We start from the raw sequence: 22,251 nt of genomic DNA on the forward strand, positions 1-22,251 counted from the left end.
AGAAAATGAAGACCAAGATCTTTTGATCAATTAACAAGGTAGTCCACTCAAAGGAAAAGGGCTAAGAAATGGCACTGCAAGCTGACAGTAATCTCTTCCAACGATTACTCATAATTGCAAACGTTCATAAACTAGACATTCGTAAAATGCTAACGTACAATTTGGGTCCACTTCCTCTATCGCTTTCACATTAAGATGGTTCAGTGAACAAGACGATTAAGTTATCCTTACTTCATCACATTGAGTCACAACTTCAGCCACCTTCTGTGGTTGAGATTCCTTTGGGGAGTATCTGGATCATTGACGCTATGGCAATGCTACAAGAGCTTCCTCAGAATAGTATCCCCTTAACATTTGGCCTACTTGCTGACTACATCTTGAAGCAACTAGTTGACCCTGCACGGAGTATGAGAAGCACAACCATTCACTTTGTTGTTGATACCTACAGGGCTGTTAGCATTAAGAATGCAGAAAGAGGCAGAAGGGGTGCTCGTGGCGGCTTACTAACAAAGATCTTTGGTGAAGAGCAGCAGGTTCCGAAGCAGTGGAAACAGTTTGTTGCATGTGGAGTCAACAAAACTGAGCTGATTCAGTTCTTCTTCAGAACCTGGAGCAGAGACCAGCTGTCTGCTTCAGAAAGATTGAGATCTTTGTCACACATGATGGGGAGTGTCATAAGTTTGAAGATGACAATAGCCAGATGGTTGTTCAACCTGTTAATGAATTGAACTGCAACCGCGAAGAAGCAGACACAAGGCTAATTCTTCTCTGCGAGTATGCTGCGGTACATCAGCCCTCTACATCATCTGATTCTGGTTCTTTTCCGGTTATCACCAAGAGTCCAGATACAGATGTCTTCATCAGAGGTGTAACAAAGGCAAAGGACATTGGTACAGAGTTACTTTTCCACACAGGGAGAGGTCACAACAGAAGAACTCTCAGTTTGTCCAAGATTTCTTTGCACCTTGGTGAGAATATTTGCAATGCTTCGATCGCATTCCGTTGCTTTATAGGTTGCGACTCTATCAGCTTTATTATGGCATGTCCAAAGCCAAAACGTACAAGTTATTAACTGAAGACGAAGATTGCCAGGCCACATTCAAGCAGTTCGGGAGCACCTTTACTGCCAGTGACAACTTATTTACAGGTGTGGAGAAGTTTGCCGATTGTACAAGCAAGATTTCCTGAGTATGAATGAGGCAAGATACAACATGTTTGTTATGCTTACAAAATCAGGGGCTCGACTTCCACCCTCAAAGGACTCTCTTAGGGCACACACATTGAGAGCTAACTATCAAGCTGCTTTCCACTCTGCCTGTCTTGAGCAATTTCCAGATGTTCCAAGTCCACACGGGCATGGTTGGGAGTTGCAAAATGATGAGTTGAACATTCTCTGGGGAGATATGCCACCTGCTCCTAATAGTTTGCTTGAACTGACATATTGTGCATGTAAAAAGGCAAGTTGTGAGCAGCCATCTGGCACAGGCAAAGGGAGGTGTTCATGTCGTCAGTACAATATTTCTTGCACAGATCTGCGCAAATGCACTGATTGTAGGAATCAAACCACAGACGAAGATGTTGAAGATGACGAAAACGACGACAATGACAGTAATGACACAGACGCTGATAATGAGTAGACGGTACGCGTACTGTGACAGCTATCCCACCACTGAAAGGAGCTCTCAACTGAAATACATGTACAGGTACATTATACTTAACACCTGTAGCTAGGATAGGTTGCTAGTTGTATATCACATGTTGGGATTTGATAGAAAATAAATTACTGGTTATGTTTCAGAACATACTTTAAACATATACTTACCATTTTAACTTGCAATTGGACACACCATTTATTCCCTTTATTTACAGTTCCTTTATTATTTACAAAAGTGACAACATGTCACAGACAATCGACACTACAAGGAATTTGAAAGCAAAATTAACTTTTATAAAAATGAGAGGAATATCTTTTATGCCATAAAAGTCTCCGGTTTTTGGTCAGGGCGTGCATCGTTCTATTCATGCGCGTCAGCAAAATAAAAAAGTTTTAATTTGATCTAAGATGGTGCCCCAAACCTGCGAAACTTGTTAGTTTTGCCAGGATTTCTGATGCTGCCTACTTTCAGCGTGGTTTAGATGGTGATGATGAGGATGAGGATGATGAGGATGCTGATGATGATGATCCAACTTTTAGATCCAACTTGTGGCCAGAAACCGGAGTTTGGGGGGGCTTTATCGATCAGAACATAAGTCATTATTGTAATGCCACGTGCAAATGAGCAGTTTTGTAAATATATGCTTTTCATAATGTCATTACCAGGGTACAAATAAAAAAAAGTAACATGTAAAACCTCTAAAATGATTGTTACATGTATGCACTGAGCTAAATAATAACTGTGTACATGAACAATTTAACCCTAACTCCCTAGGGGTGTGAAAAATTATATGAAACTTGGAAGATTCAGGACTGTAAGGTTTAATGGGTTAACAAAGCAACGTGTGTATTAGGATGCCCTCCCATTTGAAAACTACATTTTTTAATGCTTTGCTGCCACTGGCTATGTTCATTTTAGTCATTTGAATACATACATCTGTACTTAGGATGTAGGGAGTGTATTAGGAAATGGGATTTTTGTCAGGGATACTGTATTCTTTTATTTAACCATTGAACCGTAAGAGCATTTGTCTGTTTGCACTGGATATCTACATTTCGCAGGCATGTTCTATCAGCCACAGAACATTATTTTCCATGCAAACTTTTTAATTTTTAATAATTTACATATTTCCAGCAACATTGTGTATTATTCTTGTTTGCAAGAATCAATGTAAATAACATGTAGATTTGTGTTGGTATTCTTTTTCTGAAACAAAATAAAATGTATATTTATATGGACATGACAAATTGAGTGGTTGAGTAAATGATTTATTCGTTGGTTGATTAAGACGACTCAATTGATTTGCTGATTTGATGAAGTAAAGAGATTTTACTTCCATCTGATCAGTTTACATGTACAATAAAATGTATATTATAAATATACAAAACTTTGAAAGTTTGAGGCATATATGTATTTCAACATTTAAAGGAAATGCTTTTTCCGGGTGTATTAGTCATATGCAGCAAGGTATGAGACGGAGAGAACCCCCCTTCCCTGCTTTGTGTTGGTCACAGTCTCGCAGGAATCTGGGGAATTCCTTGCTGACATCTTGGGGGGATGTGTTAAGTAACAATAGCCTGGAATGTGTATAGGGATTGGACATGTTGGGGGGGGCACTCCTCGGTCTCATTTCTTGCTGGGTATAGTATTAGTATATCCAAATGGCCAGGTTACATTAAAAAAATTGGTTACGTAAATTTTCACATTGCTGTCCTGCTTCCTTGTCCTTAGCATTTTTTGAAAAACATATGTCATTCATCACGGCATTCCAAATTTTTTCATAGACTTTGTACATAGTTCTCCATATTTGACCAACAGAGGGCGCTATTACAATTGCATTTTCTCTTGGATTAAGTAATTAGTGGGCAAATTTTTCCCTTGAGTTGTACACCATTTATAAGTGCCCTTTCAACTACCTATTGGCAACATTTTAGCTAGATACCAGTGGGGGTTACAAAGGAAAAATCTAGCAATATTTTCATTGCTTGGCCCACAGTCTGTAAGTACCAAATCAGTTTCCCTATATGATTTGTTTCATAATTGATAATTATTACAAGAAGAACCCATATTTAGATATTTGTTTAGCATCCTGTAAATTTATCCTGTAAATTTCCAGTTGGGGAGGGAGGAATGGGCCAACTTCGTGGTACTGAAGCGAGTAGAGATATCATACATCGTGACCGTACGCGTACAGTATGCGACTCGGCAAAAATTGAAAATACCTCTAACTTTTCTGTTATCTGCGCTCATCGCAAGTTCTTGGATACTGCCCTAGACGATAGAACGAAACTTTGTGAGTGCAAACTCAAAGTATGGCTCGAAATATTGGCGAGGTAAATACTATAAGGAAATTTTCCTGATCCAATATTTCAAATGAAAATCGCAACTCCTGTACTAAGGGCTTTAACGAGTTTGTCAGAGTTGCTCAACTTCCATCAAAGCATTTAATAGACAATCTTGGCAAAATAAAAGAAATGTTCGTCCGCGATCGGCCCTCGTAGTCAGGCTGCATATGGCCGTGTAAATAACGCCTTCATATGCGCGCAGCTAGCGAGCCCAAGCTGTGTCATCACGTCAGGGTTCGCGAAAGGGTTGAATGCGCCCATGTACATGTACATACGATGCATCGATACATGTCCGTGCACACGTGACTTTCGTGTAGGACTATCTGCTACTTGAAAGTCAGCATGAGCAGCCGAAGTTATTACAATCAAAAAAAGGTACTAGTATTGCTAAAAGTGTGTAATTAGCGTAGGTCCTATCCTTTGAGCTTTTGTTTCTCCCACAACTATGGTGTTCGTCGCGCGCCGCGACTGTAGCGCGCAATCGCAAATCATGCAAAAGGTCCTTAGGCTACAACTAGTTAAGCCTAAAGTACGATTCATGTAACTGTACAAATATAACTGAAATGTAACGTTAGGCCCAGCCGCCTGATAAATGCTTGTAGTATGGTATGGCGGGGTAGCAATCGTGTCATGCATGTACAAGCATGATAATGTACATGTAGGCCAAGTTGTGTGGATAATGGAGCATAGAGTAAAGAACATAGAGCTAGTAGTACCATGAACCGGTTGTGTTATGCCCGTCACTGATAACATGCACAGTGCCACATCATACAGTGGCTGGCTAAAACTGAAAGTATGGTGTCTGAGGGAACTTGATCATAATGCTAAACTTCTACAAAGTTTAGACTGATCTCATTGACCTCAGCTAAGTTGCTATTATCCTGCAACAAATAAAGACTGACATATCACCTGAGCTAACATAATGCTTGCTAGGCCTTTGCTATTTAAGGTAGCGTATCCCCAGAACTGTGGGGTCCGACGTCCATCGGACCCCACAGTTCTGGGGGTATATTAAAGGTACATTGTAAATTTGTATGTGTTGTGTGCGATATTACTTACTGTATAATGTAGCCCAGTCATGTGACCGCATTATACTAGGCATAATATACTAGTCAATCCTGTAGTCATAAATACCTGGGACAGTTTTTCTATTCCTATTGATTGGTTGGAACGTGTCATGTGATCGTGTATTCACATTTAATAGTTCATTGAGGGGGATTCTGTTGGACAACTTTTAAAAGGAATATACCATAAAATGGGCAGGGGTGTTGGGAAAAATGAAAGTAAAGTTTTGGAACAAAATTGTTAGAAATCCATCATTTGTTGACTTCTTTTGACTCTTTTAATAAAATGTTTTTCATAAAAAGGTATGAATGGGAATAATGCTGGCTAGTCTTAAACTAACGTTTAAGACTGGCTCAGGAGAATGGACGAGACTAATTCCATGGCTCAGGGATTAGTCTTGTCCGTTCTCCTGAGCCGGTCTTAAACGCAACAGCCAAGCACATATTTATTCCCGTTAAGTTATTTATGCGCCTGTATGAAATCTGAATCTCATACATGTACCAGTCCAGCCAAAGCTTTGGGCTTTTTACCTTTTTCCAAACAGTGTCTTCCACCACCATGCTTTCACCATGTCAACAACTGCTAATTAGCTACCTGTAGGAAGAAAAGACAATTGGTTGAGTGCAGAATTATAGGCAAATTGTGTGATAAGATTGACAGATGCCACAAAGATAGACAAATTAACTGATCGTGCCCAACATATTGACAGTTGTGGCGATATAATGAAGACCTACAGTTAGTGATATTTTGGACTTTCATCCCTTTGAAATAAATTCTTAGGAGCCGTTTAGGAAAGAATTCCATAGAGGGAAGCCACTTGACACCTGTGCACAAAGCATATGAGAGTGGTCTGAACAATTCTGTTTTCTAAGTGAATACCTCAATATTTTCACTGCTAACTTTGACTTGTTGGACATTTCATTGCTTTCAGATGGCTATTCACTGCAAGGAAAAATTAGTGGTGTCCGGATTATGGAATTCTTTCCCTGTTGCATTTAAACAAAAAGGATGCATATCATAGTATTCAACGTAGGATTTGACTCAAAACAAGGCTAATATTGTCTCATGTGTTGGCAAAACTTATCCCCCCCCAAAAAATTAACGGTCAGCTCAAGTAGCAGAAACGTGCTAAAGTGGACAGTACCTGGTGCTGGAAGTCGCACAGTTTAAGAATGTGCTCACATATACTGAGAACTACATGTATGCAGGTTGTCATATTGCCTCTCCAAAGCAGAATGATGAAGTTCATAGATCAAGGGATAGCACTCACATACATTGTACATTTAAATTGTACTTTTACATGACATGTACACCAATGGGGGAATTCAGTTTCACTGGCAGGAATGGGACATAGAGGCCTGCATAGTATCAGTTTACTTCTGACTGTATTAAATCTGGATCACGGCAAACCATGCGCTTTGTTCATTGAGTCCCATAATTGTATTCCAAAACAGGGTTCCCTCCAAAACCTGTTACTAACCGTCTTTTTTGATGGGCTTCAAGCTCGTTCATTTATACATGTACATGTATCATACAAGACCTCAAAAACAGTGACATCAAGCATCATTCATGTGAAAAATCCAAATTTGTCACTTTCAGAAAAAAGAAGCCCTGCGTCGCCTTTCCCAGAGTGGGGCAAGAGGAGTAAAGTCTCCCAGGGATGCGGTTCCTGATGACCCACTGAGGCAGGAAAGAGGCACAAGTGAGTACTGCGCATGTCGTAGGGTAAACAACGGTGAGATTTACACTGGTAAATAGAAATACTGAAGAAATGTAAACAAGTACTCAGCAGACACTCCAAAGTGGTGAGCACCGTGACATTTCTGGGTTACTGGGTTCTTACCTCGTGGGAACAGTGATCACTGAATCAGTTGGAAATGTAAAATTAAACCCTACACGTAACTCTTATTACTTTTCCTACTGGTAGGAACCTTCCTGGATCCTCCAAAATCCTCCATGATACAAGAAGCCATTGGCATACTCGCCAGACATTCTGATTGAATTGGAACTGTCACAGTTTTTAGTTCTCAGACTTCAAAAATCAGAAAGTTGCAATTTCTATGAAAAGAAAAAAAAGAAAAAGAAAAAAATCCCAGCAAAAGAGGATGGTATTTGTAGAAAAAAGAGGTTGCTCTCTATTTTGTCAAAGTGGCAGTTATGCACACATGCGTGTGTGTACATGTCCATAAAATAGCTTCTCTTGTACAGCTGTGCATTTTGCGTAAAATGGACGTTCCAATTTCTAACTGTCCAATGTTCGCAGGTACATGTATGCATTGGCTGTAATGGCCCACTCTACAAATTTGAACTATTAGCCACTTGTGGACAGAACTCTTTTATGGCTGTAGAATATCACTTTCAAAAAACCTCTCAATAGAGATCAGCCAACTTTCAACCCAAGCAAATCCTCACAATGCTGACTCTTGAGAGTCTTTTGTTCAGTATTTGTAGGACATTTCTTACCACAATGTGATTTTCAACACTTTGATGGCCTACCATGAAGTGTTATTTCATGTTCTTTGTCTGGATACTGCAAAAAATCTACTCTGGAATATTTTGTTGGAGACTGCCTCTGGCAACTGACCAAGCATGTTCAATGCCCAGTCTGCTTCCGTGGACTTGCCAGACATGGAGTGTGTTTACAAAAGCAGTGGAAACTGTGCAAAAATAAATAAACTGGGGGGTAAGCTGTGGAGTTGAACCTCTCAGCTGACCATATGTATTATCCAGGTTATTATTATAACTATTTATTCGACCTAAACAACAAACACAAAGGTTGTTTTATTGTTTACCATATCCTATGACATGAACTGATAAGTAAGTCAAATCCAGTGTAGGATAAAAGTGGCTGAGCTTTACATTCCACAGTCCTGCAAAATTCATCGCAACTTGCTGGTGGATTTGGAAGATCTGATAGGTTCTTGGTATGTACCGGTACATTTGAGCCATTTCACACATTCATGGTCTTTTGAATTTCATCATTTTGAGGCGTTTGTCGTTGTTTGAGCAGGAAGACATCAGAGACGCTCAATGGAGGAGGACGATCATCATTCAGCAGGTGGGATCTTTGGAGGACGTAGAGTCATCGCTACAGATTCCCCTTTATCTGGTACCCACCTTGTCATCCAAGCAAACGTAGGGGGCCAGTCGTCAGGTGCTGATACCCCTGACACAGAGCCAGATCAACCCAGACGGGTGGTCACCTCGCAACCAACCTCAGTTCCCCAGGGACCATTTAAACTGTTTGGTAAGAGTGCTGGCGTGTCCTCAAGTCCACCCTCTGATAAGACATTGCCTGGAGGTGGTGTCAGCAGTGGGATATTTAATTCCCCTCAAAAATCTGCGGAGGAATCTGAAGCACCTGGGTCTGAAAAGCAGTACCAGGCTTCACCTACCAGAAGAAGTGTATTTCAAGCTGAGACAAGCAACTTCTTCCCTATCAGACCCCTGTCTGGGAATGCCTCTGCAGATGACTTGCAAACCTCACACAAAGGGACCAACTCGGCTGGCAGTCTTTCTGCACAGGACTCAACGGCAAATCCATTTGCTAAACGCCCTCAAGAAGTGTCTCTACATTCCTCAGCAACAGAGGTGCCTGAATCGCTCTTCAGAAGCAAAGAAGCTTCTCCAGGTGTGGATTCTGTGACCAGGAACCTCTTCGGCAAGCCTGCGCCCAAGAGCACAGAGTCTAGCTCTCTGCTTTTTGGAAAATCGGCACCAAAGCCCGAAATTCTCTTTGGGAAAGAAGTGTCCAGAGAGCTAGAATTTAAGCCTCAGGGTAAAGTGCTGTTTGGGAAAGTTATAGAGCTATCAAGTCGCCGTGACCATGGTGATGTTCCAGCAAAGAGGCAGCTCTCCCCGAGTCGGTCAGAAGCTGCCTCCAAACGAACTCTCATGGCCTTCAACGACCCTTTCTCATCTACCTCAAGTGATATAACCGATCTAGAGACATTCGGAGCAGACACGAGCAAGAAGGATGCCAGGCAGAAGAAGCCCCTGATCAAGAGATTGGGCCTGTTTGGGAAAGCCATAGCTGAAGCTAGTGGGAGAAGTCATGACTCACCCAGAGGGGATCAGCCAAGTGATAGCCATGCATTGACCAGCAAGACTCATAAAAGTCGCAGCCGCAGCCGCAGCCCAGAGAAAAGAAAACAAAGCCCAGGCAGGTCCAGTGAAGATGAAATTAAGAAGACCAGAGATGAAAGCAAGCCAGGTCAGTGTTTGCCCTTCTTCACCCAAGTTAAGATTATGAGACCCAATATTTGACCCCAAAATCACCTGCATTGACAAAGTGGTCACATTGCGACTGATGTCTATTTAGGGCCACCGTTCCCTCTTCATGCATTCATCACAAAACAAAATCGTAAAGCTGCATTTGCAAAAGCAGAAATCTGTTATGCCACCATTGTGTAGACTGCTTAGTTATTACCTTGAGAATCTATTCAAACATTGGCATGTTGGGCTGACTGGCAAAGGACTTTCCAGAGCACGTCTTCATCGTGTGGAGTTTGTCCATTCCTTTCCTCACTTCTTCCTCAGGCCGCCGATCCTCTTCTTCCAGTTCTTCCTCCCGACGGTTCGCCAGCCCAGAGGAGATCAAGAAACTGCAGGCCATTGTCATCAAGGGGGTGCCACCAGTGGCCAACTCACGAGCCTACCTTAAGGACTTTTTCTCACAGTATGGCCCAGTCACCCGTGTCTTCACCAATGCTGCTAAACACTCTGCCATTGTTTATTTTGCGGATCATGTAAGTTTATGTATCTTTTAGGTTTAGTTTTCAAATGTGTGCAGTAACTCTAGAAATCTACTGGGCTACAGACGTTTTAGGCCTTCAAAAAAGAAATAAAAAGATTAAAAGGCTTGCCACTCCTTGCTTAAAATCTAAGTTGGGTAAAATAGCAAACATGAAATTTCCAAAAAGTGTCCTGACTAGTTTCGCAAAGAAGACTTCATCTCAAAATTTTCATGGCCAGATTTTGGAAATCTTAGATCACATGTACATTGTACATGTATCTTTAAACATTTGTTTGTGAATCTAAACCAATCTTTAAACATTTGTTTGTGAATCCAAACCACATGTTCCTAAAATTTCCCCAAATTAACCCTAACCCCCTAGGCTCTTGCATTAGGAAGCATACTGAACCTCACAAAATCCAACAGGTTCATGTACTTGTCTATGTACTTGTACATATGCAGGTTACTGCACCAAACCTGATAAACTCCAACAGAATGAGCCTGTTGGAGTTTGAGTGATATGGTATGGATGGGTCTATGCAGTATAGGATGACTTGCATTGAACAGTACCAAACCTGACAAAATCAAGCATAGTCCAACAATTGGTACAACAAGCCAGACACTGCACACAGTGACCCGTGTGTGTCCAACTCACACAGAATCCAACACCATCTCCCTGGGCCTTTCATCCCAAGTCTCACAAAATTCAACAGCAGGTTCCTACGGTACGGTACCAAACCTGCCAAAACCTGCTGTTGGAGTATGGCAGGTTTTGGGCAGTTAGGGTTAACCATACAGGTGTTAGGAGAATCTTGTTTGTATTGATGTAACACGTAGTAATATGCATACAAACAAGTGGAGCTGAATACCCACTGCATATTTCCTGATAGTGTTTGTGAAAAATAGTTTTGTGCTAGATTACCCAAGAAGATGATTGAAAAAATAGTGGGCTGTCTCTGCAGATAAATCATAAGTCACTCATAGTGGTCCTTTTTCTTTGTGTGCCAGGATTCAGCAGCCTATGCTAAGAAGAAGGCCCGAGTTTTGAAACGAGGCACTAAACCAGTAGCCATATTCTGGAGGCAAGGGGACCCAGGACCTAAATCGGAGAACAGACCCTCACAAGATGGTGGGTACTTCGTACGACTCCAGGTGAAACGACTCCAAGAAAAGCCAAGGGGGAAGACAAAAATTGAAGATAAAGGGAGGAGTATTCAATCTAATTGACTTGTTATGGGGATCATAGAGGGCAGTCTACTTGCATGTCAGTGGTTCAATTGTTGGAACCAAAATGGTGGATTATGCACAGTTCACGTCGGCAGTTGGCACACAACAGCTGCACAGTGTACTGCACACATAATGAACAGCCATTTTGGTTCCAAAGTCTGAAGTTGGTGCAACTCTCTCTATAAACAGCTCTGATGTACATGTATGTCCCAATCACTACTTGTAAGTAGGTGAACTTGAAGTACAGTGTCTCATCTATCCACCTGTGCACCTTTGCTGAGGACTGGCCAAAATGATTCAGGATTGCCAATTGGTGCTGGTACAGAAGTTACAATCCTCTATTTATTTCACAAATCTGTAACACTGGTAATTAAGCATTCCTGCTTTCATCCAAAGTATTAAGTGCACTGGAAATGGCCTCAGATAGCACCAAGGGGTAACAGTTTCTAGATCAGTTGCTGGGAGACGACAGGCAATTTGTAACAGTGCGAGAGGACGAGCAGATATTTAAATCCCAGATGTGGGGACAAATCCCCAACTGGTGCCAACTTTCCCAACAAAAAAATGCAGCAAAGGTCTAACTACCCTGTCCTGCTGCAGTGCGTGCTTTTTCTACAAAGAGTTGGTATAAATGGAGACCTATTCTAGAAAGTATTCCTTACATTGTATTGTGTGTTACGCTTTTTGTAACTTTCTGGCTTGCCATCTTTGAATTCTTACCCTCAGACCACAAGGTGTCCTCGACAAAACACACAGAGAGCAAACAAATCGGTGTGAGGCCGTCCCTGGCAATGTTCAACCGCAAGATAGAGGCAAAAGTGAATCCTGAGGATGGTAGTAGCATCGTGAAGCAGATTAGCAGCACGACTTCAGCAGCAGGCCATCAGAAGACAACTAGTGAGTAACCAGTTCATTCCGTTGTACCTAGGCCGTTTTCCAATACTCAATTTCGTCTCTGTCTCAGGCTTGGTCTCCGAAACCAATCCGATTGTGGGCCTGAAGCCTTGACATTAAATTGAAGTACTATAAAAATGGGCTCTTTTGCATGTTTTGCGGCAGTATCTGACTTACTATTGCACTTACAATTTCAAAGTCAGATGGTAAAAAACAGTTGAAGCCTGAGACGGAACCGAAGTCGAGTATTGGAATAAGACCAAGTCTGTGAGGAGCATTACTTGCCCTCAGGGGATATGGCGAGAGGCAAACCTCTCGTGACAAACTCCCCAAGTTGCAGTGTCTCACATGTGAGGCAAGGGGCATAATGCACTGCGCTTTGCATGAAATGTAGCAGGTTACCTCACGTCATTGCCCACAGAAGAGCATCTTGCACAAACGTGCGTGAGGTGTACCCTCTTGCTCCCTATGGTACACAGTGGTATGAGTGACTTTCAAGGTGGAGACCCTCACACAATGTCCCACAAGATAAAGCACCTCGCATCGTCTCTCCTGACGTTGTCCTCCAGGCACTACTTTGCTTGAGGTTCACAGCATGACACCTCGTAGTGTGGAAGGTGCAGAACCTTACTCCTCCATGAGATGCTGCACAGAGCACCGCCGTCATGTGAAGCAGGGCCTTGCATGAGGTTTAGCACCTGATGTCTGCTTAAGTCTTGTGACTGATACTAAAGATGACACACCTCATTTACAGCAGTTAGTGCAAAAGTGGTCATTTGCAAAATATATTTGTTCCTTGGGGCACTGAGAATGTTGACTGAGTGCACCATGCAGAAAGCATGACGTTAACATTGTGGTTAGTGGCGTCTATAGACGTAATACTTAAATTCTGCTCAATAGTGAAATGACAAAGGACGTACACATGGAAGAGAATTTTAATCCAATTGTAACTTTGTAGCTGTACTCAGGTGCATTCAGTTGTAATTGAAGATTGATCGTGTGGACTTCATGCCACACGTCAATGCCTGTGAAGATATCATGAAACCTCCAGTGCCATATAAAGTTTTTTGGTATGAAGTCTGTAACATGGTTTACCGCCACTGAGAGATTATTATTTTTTGTCTCTACCTGTTCAGATCTGTCAGTTCCTGGCCATTTACTCAGCAAGCAGGTTGGCCACACTGCACAAGACAGATATGATATTCTGGAGGACAGAGACAGAGTTATCAGACAAGGCAAGTAGCGAACTGTCCTTGATTTAGTTCATCATTTTGATGTTGATTGCGCCCTGTTCCCAAACCCTCTGTCATTTTTCACTAAAAGAAATTCACCAGCCTATCCATGATATGCCATGACGTAGCCCATACCAGAAGAAATGCTGTAAGTACTGAACCAGTCAGCATGCTAAGGTCGGCCGACCAATTTGATCAATACATTTCTTTCCAATTTTAAATTGTTTGATTTGGTTTGATGGCAGGTGGGAAAATGTTCAGTGTTCGGTCATCAATTAAAACTGGTCTCAAGGTGAATCCAAGTGGATTTGCCAGTGTGGATGGGATAGCAGACCGTTCTCGTAAGGTCTGCCCACAGCGGACCTGAGCCTATTTGAGCTTTGGTGGACACAATAGGGTAAAATCTTTTGTGTTTACTCCAAAATTATCCACTTCACATTTCACCCTCCTATTTTGTCCGCCATGCTTCAAAAAGGCTAGTGGCAAGTGACCTGTACATCTGTCACACGTCAGACATAAATCACGCCTGTTATTGTCAGAGCACCATGGGGGGCATAATGAATCGGCCTTTCATGTATTGATTTTGAGGCCAGCTTGAGTGTGTATACAACTGGGAGTTGCTTTCACACGTCATTGCAAGTCACAAGTCAAGTCACAGTGGAAATGTGCCTGAAATATTCCTTTGTCATCTTTCATCATGTGACCTGTCTTGTGACTGGACTTGTGAAAGGACTAGACAACGATGATGCAGGTGCCTTCCCATCATGCATGCTACGGATTTGTACACATGCAGGTGGAAATTGTTCATGCTCTTTCTCTGCTATTCATTGCATTTTCAAATTAAGACTATACCGAGTACATCTTTGCCGCCATCCCGTGTTGATTTTGCAGTCTGGTAAAGCCCAAAGCGCTTCATTTGGTCGCCCAACCATGGTTGAATACGCTGTACAGGAATTTGATGTAGACATTGGGCCCATTGACTGTGATTATGTGAAGTTTATTTTAAGTCTTTGGCTTTTCCCTGTATGTGATATAACTCTTTATAAGAACTGGCTGTTTATTGCTCAACAAGACCTCTAAAAAAAAACCACTACTTTTGCAGACTTTTAAAGCCGCTCATGCCTTGTTAATCAGTCTGGAGTATTACCATATTTGGATGACCCATTGCAGCACAAATCTTGTGCAATTTGACCAATCACAAGGCTTGTTCTAGCACTTTGCAGTGGATTGTATGGGTTTTTCCATATTATGGGATGCTTTTCTTAAACGTTGCAGCATATGGAACAAAACACCAAAGAAAAATTTCGATAACAAAAATTTGATTGACTGTGCCAGAAAACCTGACTGCAGACATAATGTGATTTGAAATTCATTGTTGCCAACTTGAGATATTTATAAGGTTGGATTTGGACAAAAATTGCTGTGTCAGAGGGGAAAGGTCAGTATGCCCATATATGGTAATACTCTAGACTGTTAATAGCACGTCCAAGTTCCGTTTTAGACCTTCTCCTTTCATTGAAACTGTGAGCCATACAGTACCAGCACACTGTCATGAATGATGATTTCTCAGTTTTTATTTATTTATGTATTTATTTATGCATTTATTTCTGATGACCAATCGCGGTTACCCACCGCTTACAGGCATCCATACTTTTATAATTTTACACGTTCAGGTCTGAAGAAAAAAACCAACCTGGCAATGCCAGGGGCTATTAAAGGTACATGTCCAGACATGTGTCCCGAGAAGGAGCGCTACATGAGGGAGGTCCAGCGTAGACTACACCCATACGAAGTCTTACAAGGATCTACAGACCAGGTTGGGCTAAGGGTTTCAGAAGTGTCCCATTGTTTAAGTCTTGTGTGACTTCAGTCGTCAAGGCAGTATTTATTTGATGTATTGACCGACCCAGTCATCACCCACTTCAGATGAAGCACCTTACCCCTACTCTACCCTCATTCTTCAATGCAGCCTTATCCCACATCATCCTCAACCAGTCATCTCACCCTAACCCGTCACCCCCATCCTTACCTTTCATTCCACATTCAGCCCTTACACACCCTTTCTCCTTGCCTCAGCCGTGCCTCTCAACCCACTCTTCCTCATAAATCCTCCCTTACCCGTCACCCCCATCCTTACCTTTCAATCCACATTCAGCCCTTACACACCCTTTCTGCTTGCCTCAGCTGTGCCTCTCAACCCACTCTTCCTCATAAATCCTCCCTAACCCGTCACCCCCATCCTTACCTTTCAATCCGCATTCAGCCCTTACACACCCTTTCTGCTTGCCTCAGCCGTGCCTCTCAACCCACTCTTCCTCATAAATCCTCCCTTACCCGTCACCCCCATCCTTACCTTTCATTCCACATTCAGCCCTTACACACCCTTTCTGCTTGCCTCAGCCGTGCCTCTCAACCCACTCTTCCTCATAAATCCTCCCTTACCCTTCACCCAACCCTTATCCCCCACCCCACCCTCATGCCTTGTCCCACTCTTACCACTCAACCCAGTTCACCCTGCCCTTACACCTTTCTCCACCCTAATCCCACCCACCCCTACCTCTTACCCCACCTTCACTCGTTATCCCACCCTCATCCCAACTTTACTTCTCATTCCACCCCTCATCCCGCCCTCACCCCAATTTGCTTTAAACGCTAATCAGATGACATTTTTTCTCATTCTAGACTGAAACACTTATTTACATGTACACACTCTTTTGGGTTTGCTGCATCTGCTGCTTTTCTGCCAGTGGTGAACCACCCCCCAACCTTTGTTTGTCATTCACATCTAGTCAGGACAATGACATTACACGGGCGTGACCAAAGTTGTATCAATGACCAAAGCACTAACACTTGGGCCAGGGTTGTGGAAGCACGCTCCTGGGAGTGTGACCCTCAGAAATAAAGCAAAGTAATGATAGTGATGATGATCATCCAGCTGTACTCGCTACAGGTTTGGCCAGTTGCCTATTACTCCCTGTGCTTTTTATGTCGATGCTGTGAACGAGAAGAATAGAACTTTTGTCACCTGCAGTTTTCCCACGCCAGAGCGAATTGTAAACTGAAATGTGAAACTGAAGGTTTCTGTCTAAATAATCAAAATATACATACAGCATAAACAGTTGAAGATTAAGTCCGGTTTCTATGAAAGTATCTTATCAGGAAGTAAATGAAAAGCATTACAGTTTGATCAGGGTGCTGTTGAAAATATTTAGAATTGTTCGATCTTTCACTGATGTACATGTACATGTGTGTACATGTGCAAATACTTAGTGCTGTCCAGAGCCTTCTAAAGACATAAAATTACAAAGCTGCACCCAAATGGGACTCATACGGCTTACTAATGTTGTTCCCAACCTTCAGAATTTACATCTACGTGTGCGATACCTTGATGCACAAAATTTGTCAAAGGGTTGAGAAAACCAAGAGACTTCCATTTGTCCCCAAGACAGCTTTCCAAACTGCATATTACTGAGGTTCCTACATACTCAGGTTTTTCCAAATTTTCCGAGAAGTTATTTCCATGTAAAGCACCGGTTAGTTCTTGGTTATTAGTTAAATGTTGAATCGTAGATCTCACAGAGAAACTAGAGAAGGCTGAGGTTTTTAATGCATAGTAAACATACCAGTGCCGAAACAGGGCATGATCTTTCTGGCAGTGTAACTTATTTATAAATAGGCAGAGAGCTTTTTTCTTGAAAATGTTTTGCTTTCTGTTGTTTGGAGTTCTCAAGAAAGGATACAAAACGCCTGTAATATGTTATTCCCATTTTGTGTTCCTGTTTCAATTCACATACCCAGGTGTGCAATTTTTTAGCACCATATTTGATCTGCGTGCATTGTTGTAGCAATTGGATTGGAGTTTGTAGCTACATTTTACGTGTCCTTGCAGGGGGGAGGATGTTATATGCACATAAAGCCTACGGTGTACGTCCTCCATATTAATTTCCTTAATTTATCTTTCTTTTGGAAGCTTCAGAAATCTTTGAAATCAGTATATTTCACAATATCATGTTCAGTTTCTTGTCCTGCTTAGATGTTCATGCATTTGCGTAGGCTTTGATGAATTAGCTAAACACGCTGTAGGCTATTATCAGCAGTTCATAGTGGGGACTGTCTACAGTAACAGAGTATTCAATTGCAGTATTTCATCCAATTACTAAATTGGGCTACTTTGACAAGATGGTCTTTATACCCTTTGAGGGGGGGTCAGTGGTCTTTACCCATCCATCTTGACAGGAATGCTAGTGAGGTGTCAGTCAGGGGTTGCAATTGAAGTGAATGAGGACAAGGGTTTTGTTGCAGTAAATGCTATAATTATATCCCTCAAAGTAAGAACAGCTCTTGTGGTGGCTTACATGTAGTATGGTACCTGAATCTCCTCCTATAATCAAATAGATATGCAGCAAATTGTAGGGAAGCTGTGGCCGACGCGACTTGCAAAACCCTCCGACGAATGTTTCGTGGGTTGTTCATTTTCCCCAAATCACACCCCTGGTCAGTGGAAAGCTGATATCCTTTGTGAACATGTGCATCCCCATAAGAATGTGATAAGTTCTGAAATTTAAGGGCTCTGATGAGGGCACTCATTCATAACTACATGTAACTTTTTGGATCATACTCTCTGGGCCAGTAATTTCTTAAATGCTTAAATACTCAGGATTTTTCCAGAGGGGATCATACTGAAGTGAATCTTTTGAAGGGAGGGGGCATACGCTTTATGCCTTGTTTCAGTTTTTTTAAATGCCTTGAAACGAATCTGTTCCAGAGGGTTGCGGTATTAAATGCATCAATTTATTTTCTGTTTTTTTCCCTACACAGGTACATGTAAACCATGATGCCGCTGTGAAAGAGTACAGCAGGTCTTCAGCAGATCAGGTGAATTGAGCTTTTAGTTCCTCTGTTGATGTTGACCCATTTTTTAATGTCTTACCAGATTTAGTTCCTCTTTCACACTCGTGAGGTGAGAAAGTTTCCCCGTGAACTGAAACTTTGTGCCCATCTGTTAGTGGTTGCGTGTGACCTTTCCTCCATACAGATATATTGCAGGGTATCCTTTTTTTTAATTTAATTACTTACTCTCTGTCCAGCTCAAAAGTTTATCAAATGTCACTTGTTCATGATGATCATGTTATAATGATCATGTACATGTATGTCAGATTTCCAAATAAATTTTACAGCCAACTCTTCCTGTTGTGTTCAGGTGGTTAGGAGGTTAGGTGGTTAGGAGGTCAGGTGGTTAGGAGGTCAGGTGGTTAGGAGGTCAGGTGGTTAGGAGGTCAGGTGGTTAGGAGGTTAGGTGGTTAGGAGGCTTTTTAACCACTTGCCGCCGGGGTTTCCGGTACCGGACATGTATTCTTTATATGCGTGGTGGGGGTCTCCGAAATCAGACAAGGGAACTGGGCTTTGTAACAAAGGACCGTACTCGTAACAAAAGATCAGGCTGCTGGGCTTTACCAACATTGTTTCTCTCTCAATAGTGGAGATAATCCAGCCTTATTTGAAACAGTATACCAGGGTTTGGGGGATTTAGCGCGAGCAGATTACCACCGGGGACAAATGCACTCCACGAGATGAGCCACACAGTACTGCTGCACGCTAATCCGGCCCCTATTGGAAAGAGGTCAGCAGTGCACTGTGCCAGGTCCGTGAACAAAAAAAAAGTTACGTAACACCGCATAATCTGGGCTCCTTTTACAAGGCAGCAGGCCTGGCTGAAATACTCCAGCATCAATAGATGTTGTCTGTCAGATTAGAGTAGAAACCAGACAGTCCTTTGTGTGGGTGTAAGCGTCCAGTAAATGAAGATAGGAATTTTTAAAGAATTTTGAAAACAGGAAAAAAATGATAATTATCCCGCCCCAGCATCATCATAATTGATAACTGCCACCGGCGCGAAGTGGTCAAAGGTTTATGCATGTGTGTGTTGGAGGCTGATCAAGAGTCTCGGGAGATCTTTTAGTCACAGCGGGCTGTCGTTTCAGGTCTATGAGGACATTTTGCACGGACGCCCTTTTTATATTTCAGGCCGGTTCTTACTTCAGGCAAATGTGAAAGCAAAGAAAATCTGATGTCATGAAACATTTTGAGTGAACTTCCATGTACAAAATGTTTCCAACTTTTATGAATTTGCTGATATTTAGTCTGACATTACAAAATCGTTTTGGTTTTTGCTTTTGCCCCAAGAATGAACCAGCTTTTATGCCAGGGTTATTTTTAACCACTTCGTGCCGGGGCATTTTTCAACGTTGAGGATGCTGGGCCGGCATGACTATCGTTTTTTTCCGTTTTCAAAATCCTTCATCAATTCATCATTCCATTTAACAGTCGTTTATAGCCGCGCGGAGTAATCTTTAGGCACTACTCTAAGTTGACAGGTGACCTTCATTGATGCCCGAATATTTCAGCCAGGCCTGCAGCCTTGTAAACAGAGCCCAGATTGTGCGGTGTTATACAACTGTCTTTTGTTCACGAACCTGGCTCAGTGCACTGCTGACCTCTTTTCAATAGGGGCCAGATTAGCATGCAGCGGTGCTGTGTGGCTCATCGCTGCGGTGGTGGAGAGCTTTTGTCCCTGGTGGTAATCCGCTTGCTCTAAATGCCCCAAACCTTGGTATACAGTTTCAAAATAATGCTGGATTATCACCACTTTTGAGAGTGAAAAATGTCGGTAATGCCCAGCAGCTTTGTCTTTTGTTCGGAGTACGGTCTTTTGTTACAGGGCCCTGTTTCCTTTGTCCGAGGTCGGAGACCCCGGCCACACATATAAACCATACGGCTCCGATTTCGGAGTCCCCAGCTGGTAGTGGTTAATGAGTGTCCACCACCTTCAACCCATGCATTGTTCATCACTCAATACTGATTGAAAACTTGGAAAATTACAGACGCGTAGGCTGCAGCACATGGAAGCCTCACTTGTTTGTGCACAGCAATGGGGTGTGTGCTATCTCGTAGGTATGTTGAGATAAGTGATCTCACGCTAGTCCATGAGTGTCCATGGCACTTGTTAATCCACCTCACCCTGATATAAAGTGTGGCATGAAAAAGGAAGGAAATGAAAAGAAGGAAAGTAGATAAATTCACTAATCTGCTTGAAACTACCGTCAGTTTTCTATTACCAGTTGTGGTTTCAGATGCAACATTTATGAATTTACTCTTTTCATTTACTTTTTCTAATGGCCAGTTTAAACTTCCAATAAACAAATCAGAAAGCGTAATTTACAATATAACATTCGTTGCAAAATTCAACAAAGTTGGAATGCATTCAAATTTATGCAGACTTACAAATGACATGCAGTGGCTTATTATAACTTTTATGAGGTCACCTCTTTACCTGCTAAGGCTGCATCCAAATCTGTCATAGCTCAAGTCTAGGTCTTCAAACCGTTGGAAATGCACTGCAGATATCAGGCCTAGCCTTACCTGTAGCTCTTTAATCCCATTCCGGACACGGTCTTAGTATGCACAACCTTCACATCAAACATTGTGATTTTTGCCGTGATTTCAGGAGGAGCCCTTACCCCACGAGATGAGGCCAGCCCCTGTCCTAACCATGACGATGAACTACCTGATGCGTCACGTCATGAACACGGGACAGGACGGCCACTGGGAGGAATGGTTTGACTTCCTCTGGAGTCGGACGCGTGGAATCCGCAAGGACATCACACAGCAGGATCTACGAGACCTGACTGCCATAGATCTCATGGAGAAATGTGCAAGGTAACCACTCCTACCAGGGCATGGAAACACCAACTCCCAGGGTGTGAAACCGCTCACTTAAGGCAGATCTGATTTTAACATTGGGTTCTGATAATGGCCATTTTCTACAACATGATTTCGAGCCACTCTGTACATGTAGTTATAAAGTGGAATGATTTCATTAAAAAGGTTTAAAACATTTTGCTCATTCTTAGATCCGAGATTCGTTTTTTTGTGTGTCTGTATCCGACATATTGGAAGCTTAGAACGTATCTCAAGATTTGCTTTACATCAGGGAGATGTTATTTAAAAATAACAGGTTGATCTTAAAGCTCTGTTGGTGAGTGGTTAAGACGGCAGTAAGTAGGAGGTTATGGGTTCGAGTCCCACCCAAGTAAAGCTTGTGATTTTTTTCACAAGTTTGGACAAACTCTTGAATATACACTGTTATGAATACCTGTTGGTTTATTAACCCTCCTTTAGTTTTACAGCACAAATATGCACAAGTGGCCAAGGTCACTCTCTTGCATGTTGGTGCTGTGCACAACACGACACAGCTGTGCTTCTTTGAGGTGTTTACCAAGTGACCCAAAGAGTGACTTCAGCATAGGAGGGTTAAAGGGTAAAAACCTGTTAAAAAATTAGATTGTACTCCTTAATTTTCAAGAGTGATTTAATGCAAATTGCCTGCCAAACAAATAAAACGTGCCTTCACAGCAACAGAGCTTTTTAAATATTTACTTGTAAAACTTACTCTCTCCAGAACTTTTTGGGTGCACTTTTAAGCCGAATAGGATGTCAAATAATATCATGCATCATAAATGAAGTGTGAAATTTTTAAAGACATGATTATGGAATCCTGTCCAACTGGGAAGAGGAAATTGTTTACAATTTACATGGAACTGTATTAAAAATAAATTTTTAAGTCCAGACTTAAAGGTCCTTATGCTCCAGGCATTGCTGTCTGGTTCCTAGGTTTCACATCTTCTGCTCCCATCGGCTGTGTGAGGAGGACCTCAGTACCATTGACCCCAAGATCAACAACGAGAACCTGACTAAATGCATGCAGTCCCTCAAGCAGTTTTACCGCGATCTAGCAAGCGAGGGCGTTGTTTGTCCCAACGAAGCAGAGTTCCGGGCATACGATGTTCTGCTGAACCTCAACGACAGGGACATCCTCAGGTAAGTGGTTTCCGCATCTGCATTTCTGTTTGACTTCTTGTTTTCTTTCAGGAATTGGTTTGTTAAAGGACAAAGCATCAGCTTTTCTGGAGATGGCGAACTTGATTCTAACTTGTAGTTCCTTAATCCAAGCCCTTGTTGCATTTTCTGTTGATTTTTGTGTAATGTGTGCGATTCACAATAGCTTCGGCTACCAAGAGGTTTCCACAGAGAGGCTATGT

At 42.2% G+C, this 22,251-nt stretch overlaps 1 protein-coding gene across 2 annotated transcripts in view; it reads left to right on the forward strand.

The window, feature by feature from the left end:
• Positions 1–4,239: 4,239 nt before the first annotated feature.
• The window catches only part of mcm3ap (minichromosome maintenance complex component 3 associated protein), a 78,668-nt gene continuing 60,656 nt past the window's right edge, over positions 4,240–22,251 (forward strand). For both annotated transcript variants that reach the window (XM_087132907.1, XM_087132908.1), the window contains exons 1-11: positions 4,240–4,375; positions 6,665–6,767; positions 8,076–9,278; positions 9,605–9,813; positions 10,809–10,929; positions 11,754–11,924; positions 13,058–13,156; positions 14,827–14,969; positions 17,972–18,028; positions 20,658–20,869; positions 21,824–22,030. In XM_087132907.1, the coding sequence (XP_086989033.1) occupies positions 4,343–4,375; positions 6,665–6,767; positions 8,076–9,278; positions 9,605–9,813; positions 10,809–10,929; positions 11,754–11,924; positions 13,058–13,156; positions 14,827–14,969; positions 17,972–18,028; positions 20,658–20,869; positions 21,824–22,030 (2,558 nt within the window). In that variant the 5' untranslated portion in view covers positions 4,240–4,342. The remainder of the gene's footprint in view (positions 4,376–6,664; positions 6,768–8,075; positions 9,279–9,604; positions 9,814–10,808; positions 10,930–11,753; positions 11,925–13,057; positions 13,157–14,826; positions 14,970–17,971; positions 18,029–20,657; positions 20,870–21,823; positions 22,031–22,251) is intronic.

Source organism: Acanthaster planci, linkage group LG02 (assembly GCF_054643075.1).
Source record: "Acanthaster planci isolate LZ-2023a linkage group LG02, COTS_SCS, whole genome shotgun sequence".
Lineage (NCBI taxonomy): Eukaryota > Metazoa > Echinodermata > Asteroidea > Valvatida > Acanthasteridae > Acanthaster > Acanthaster planci.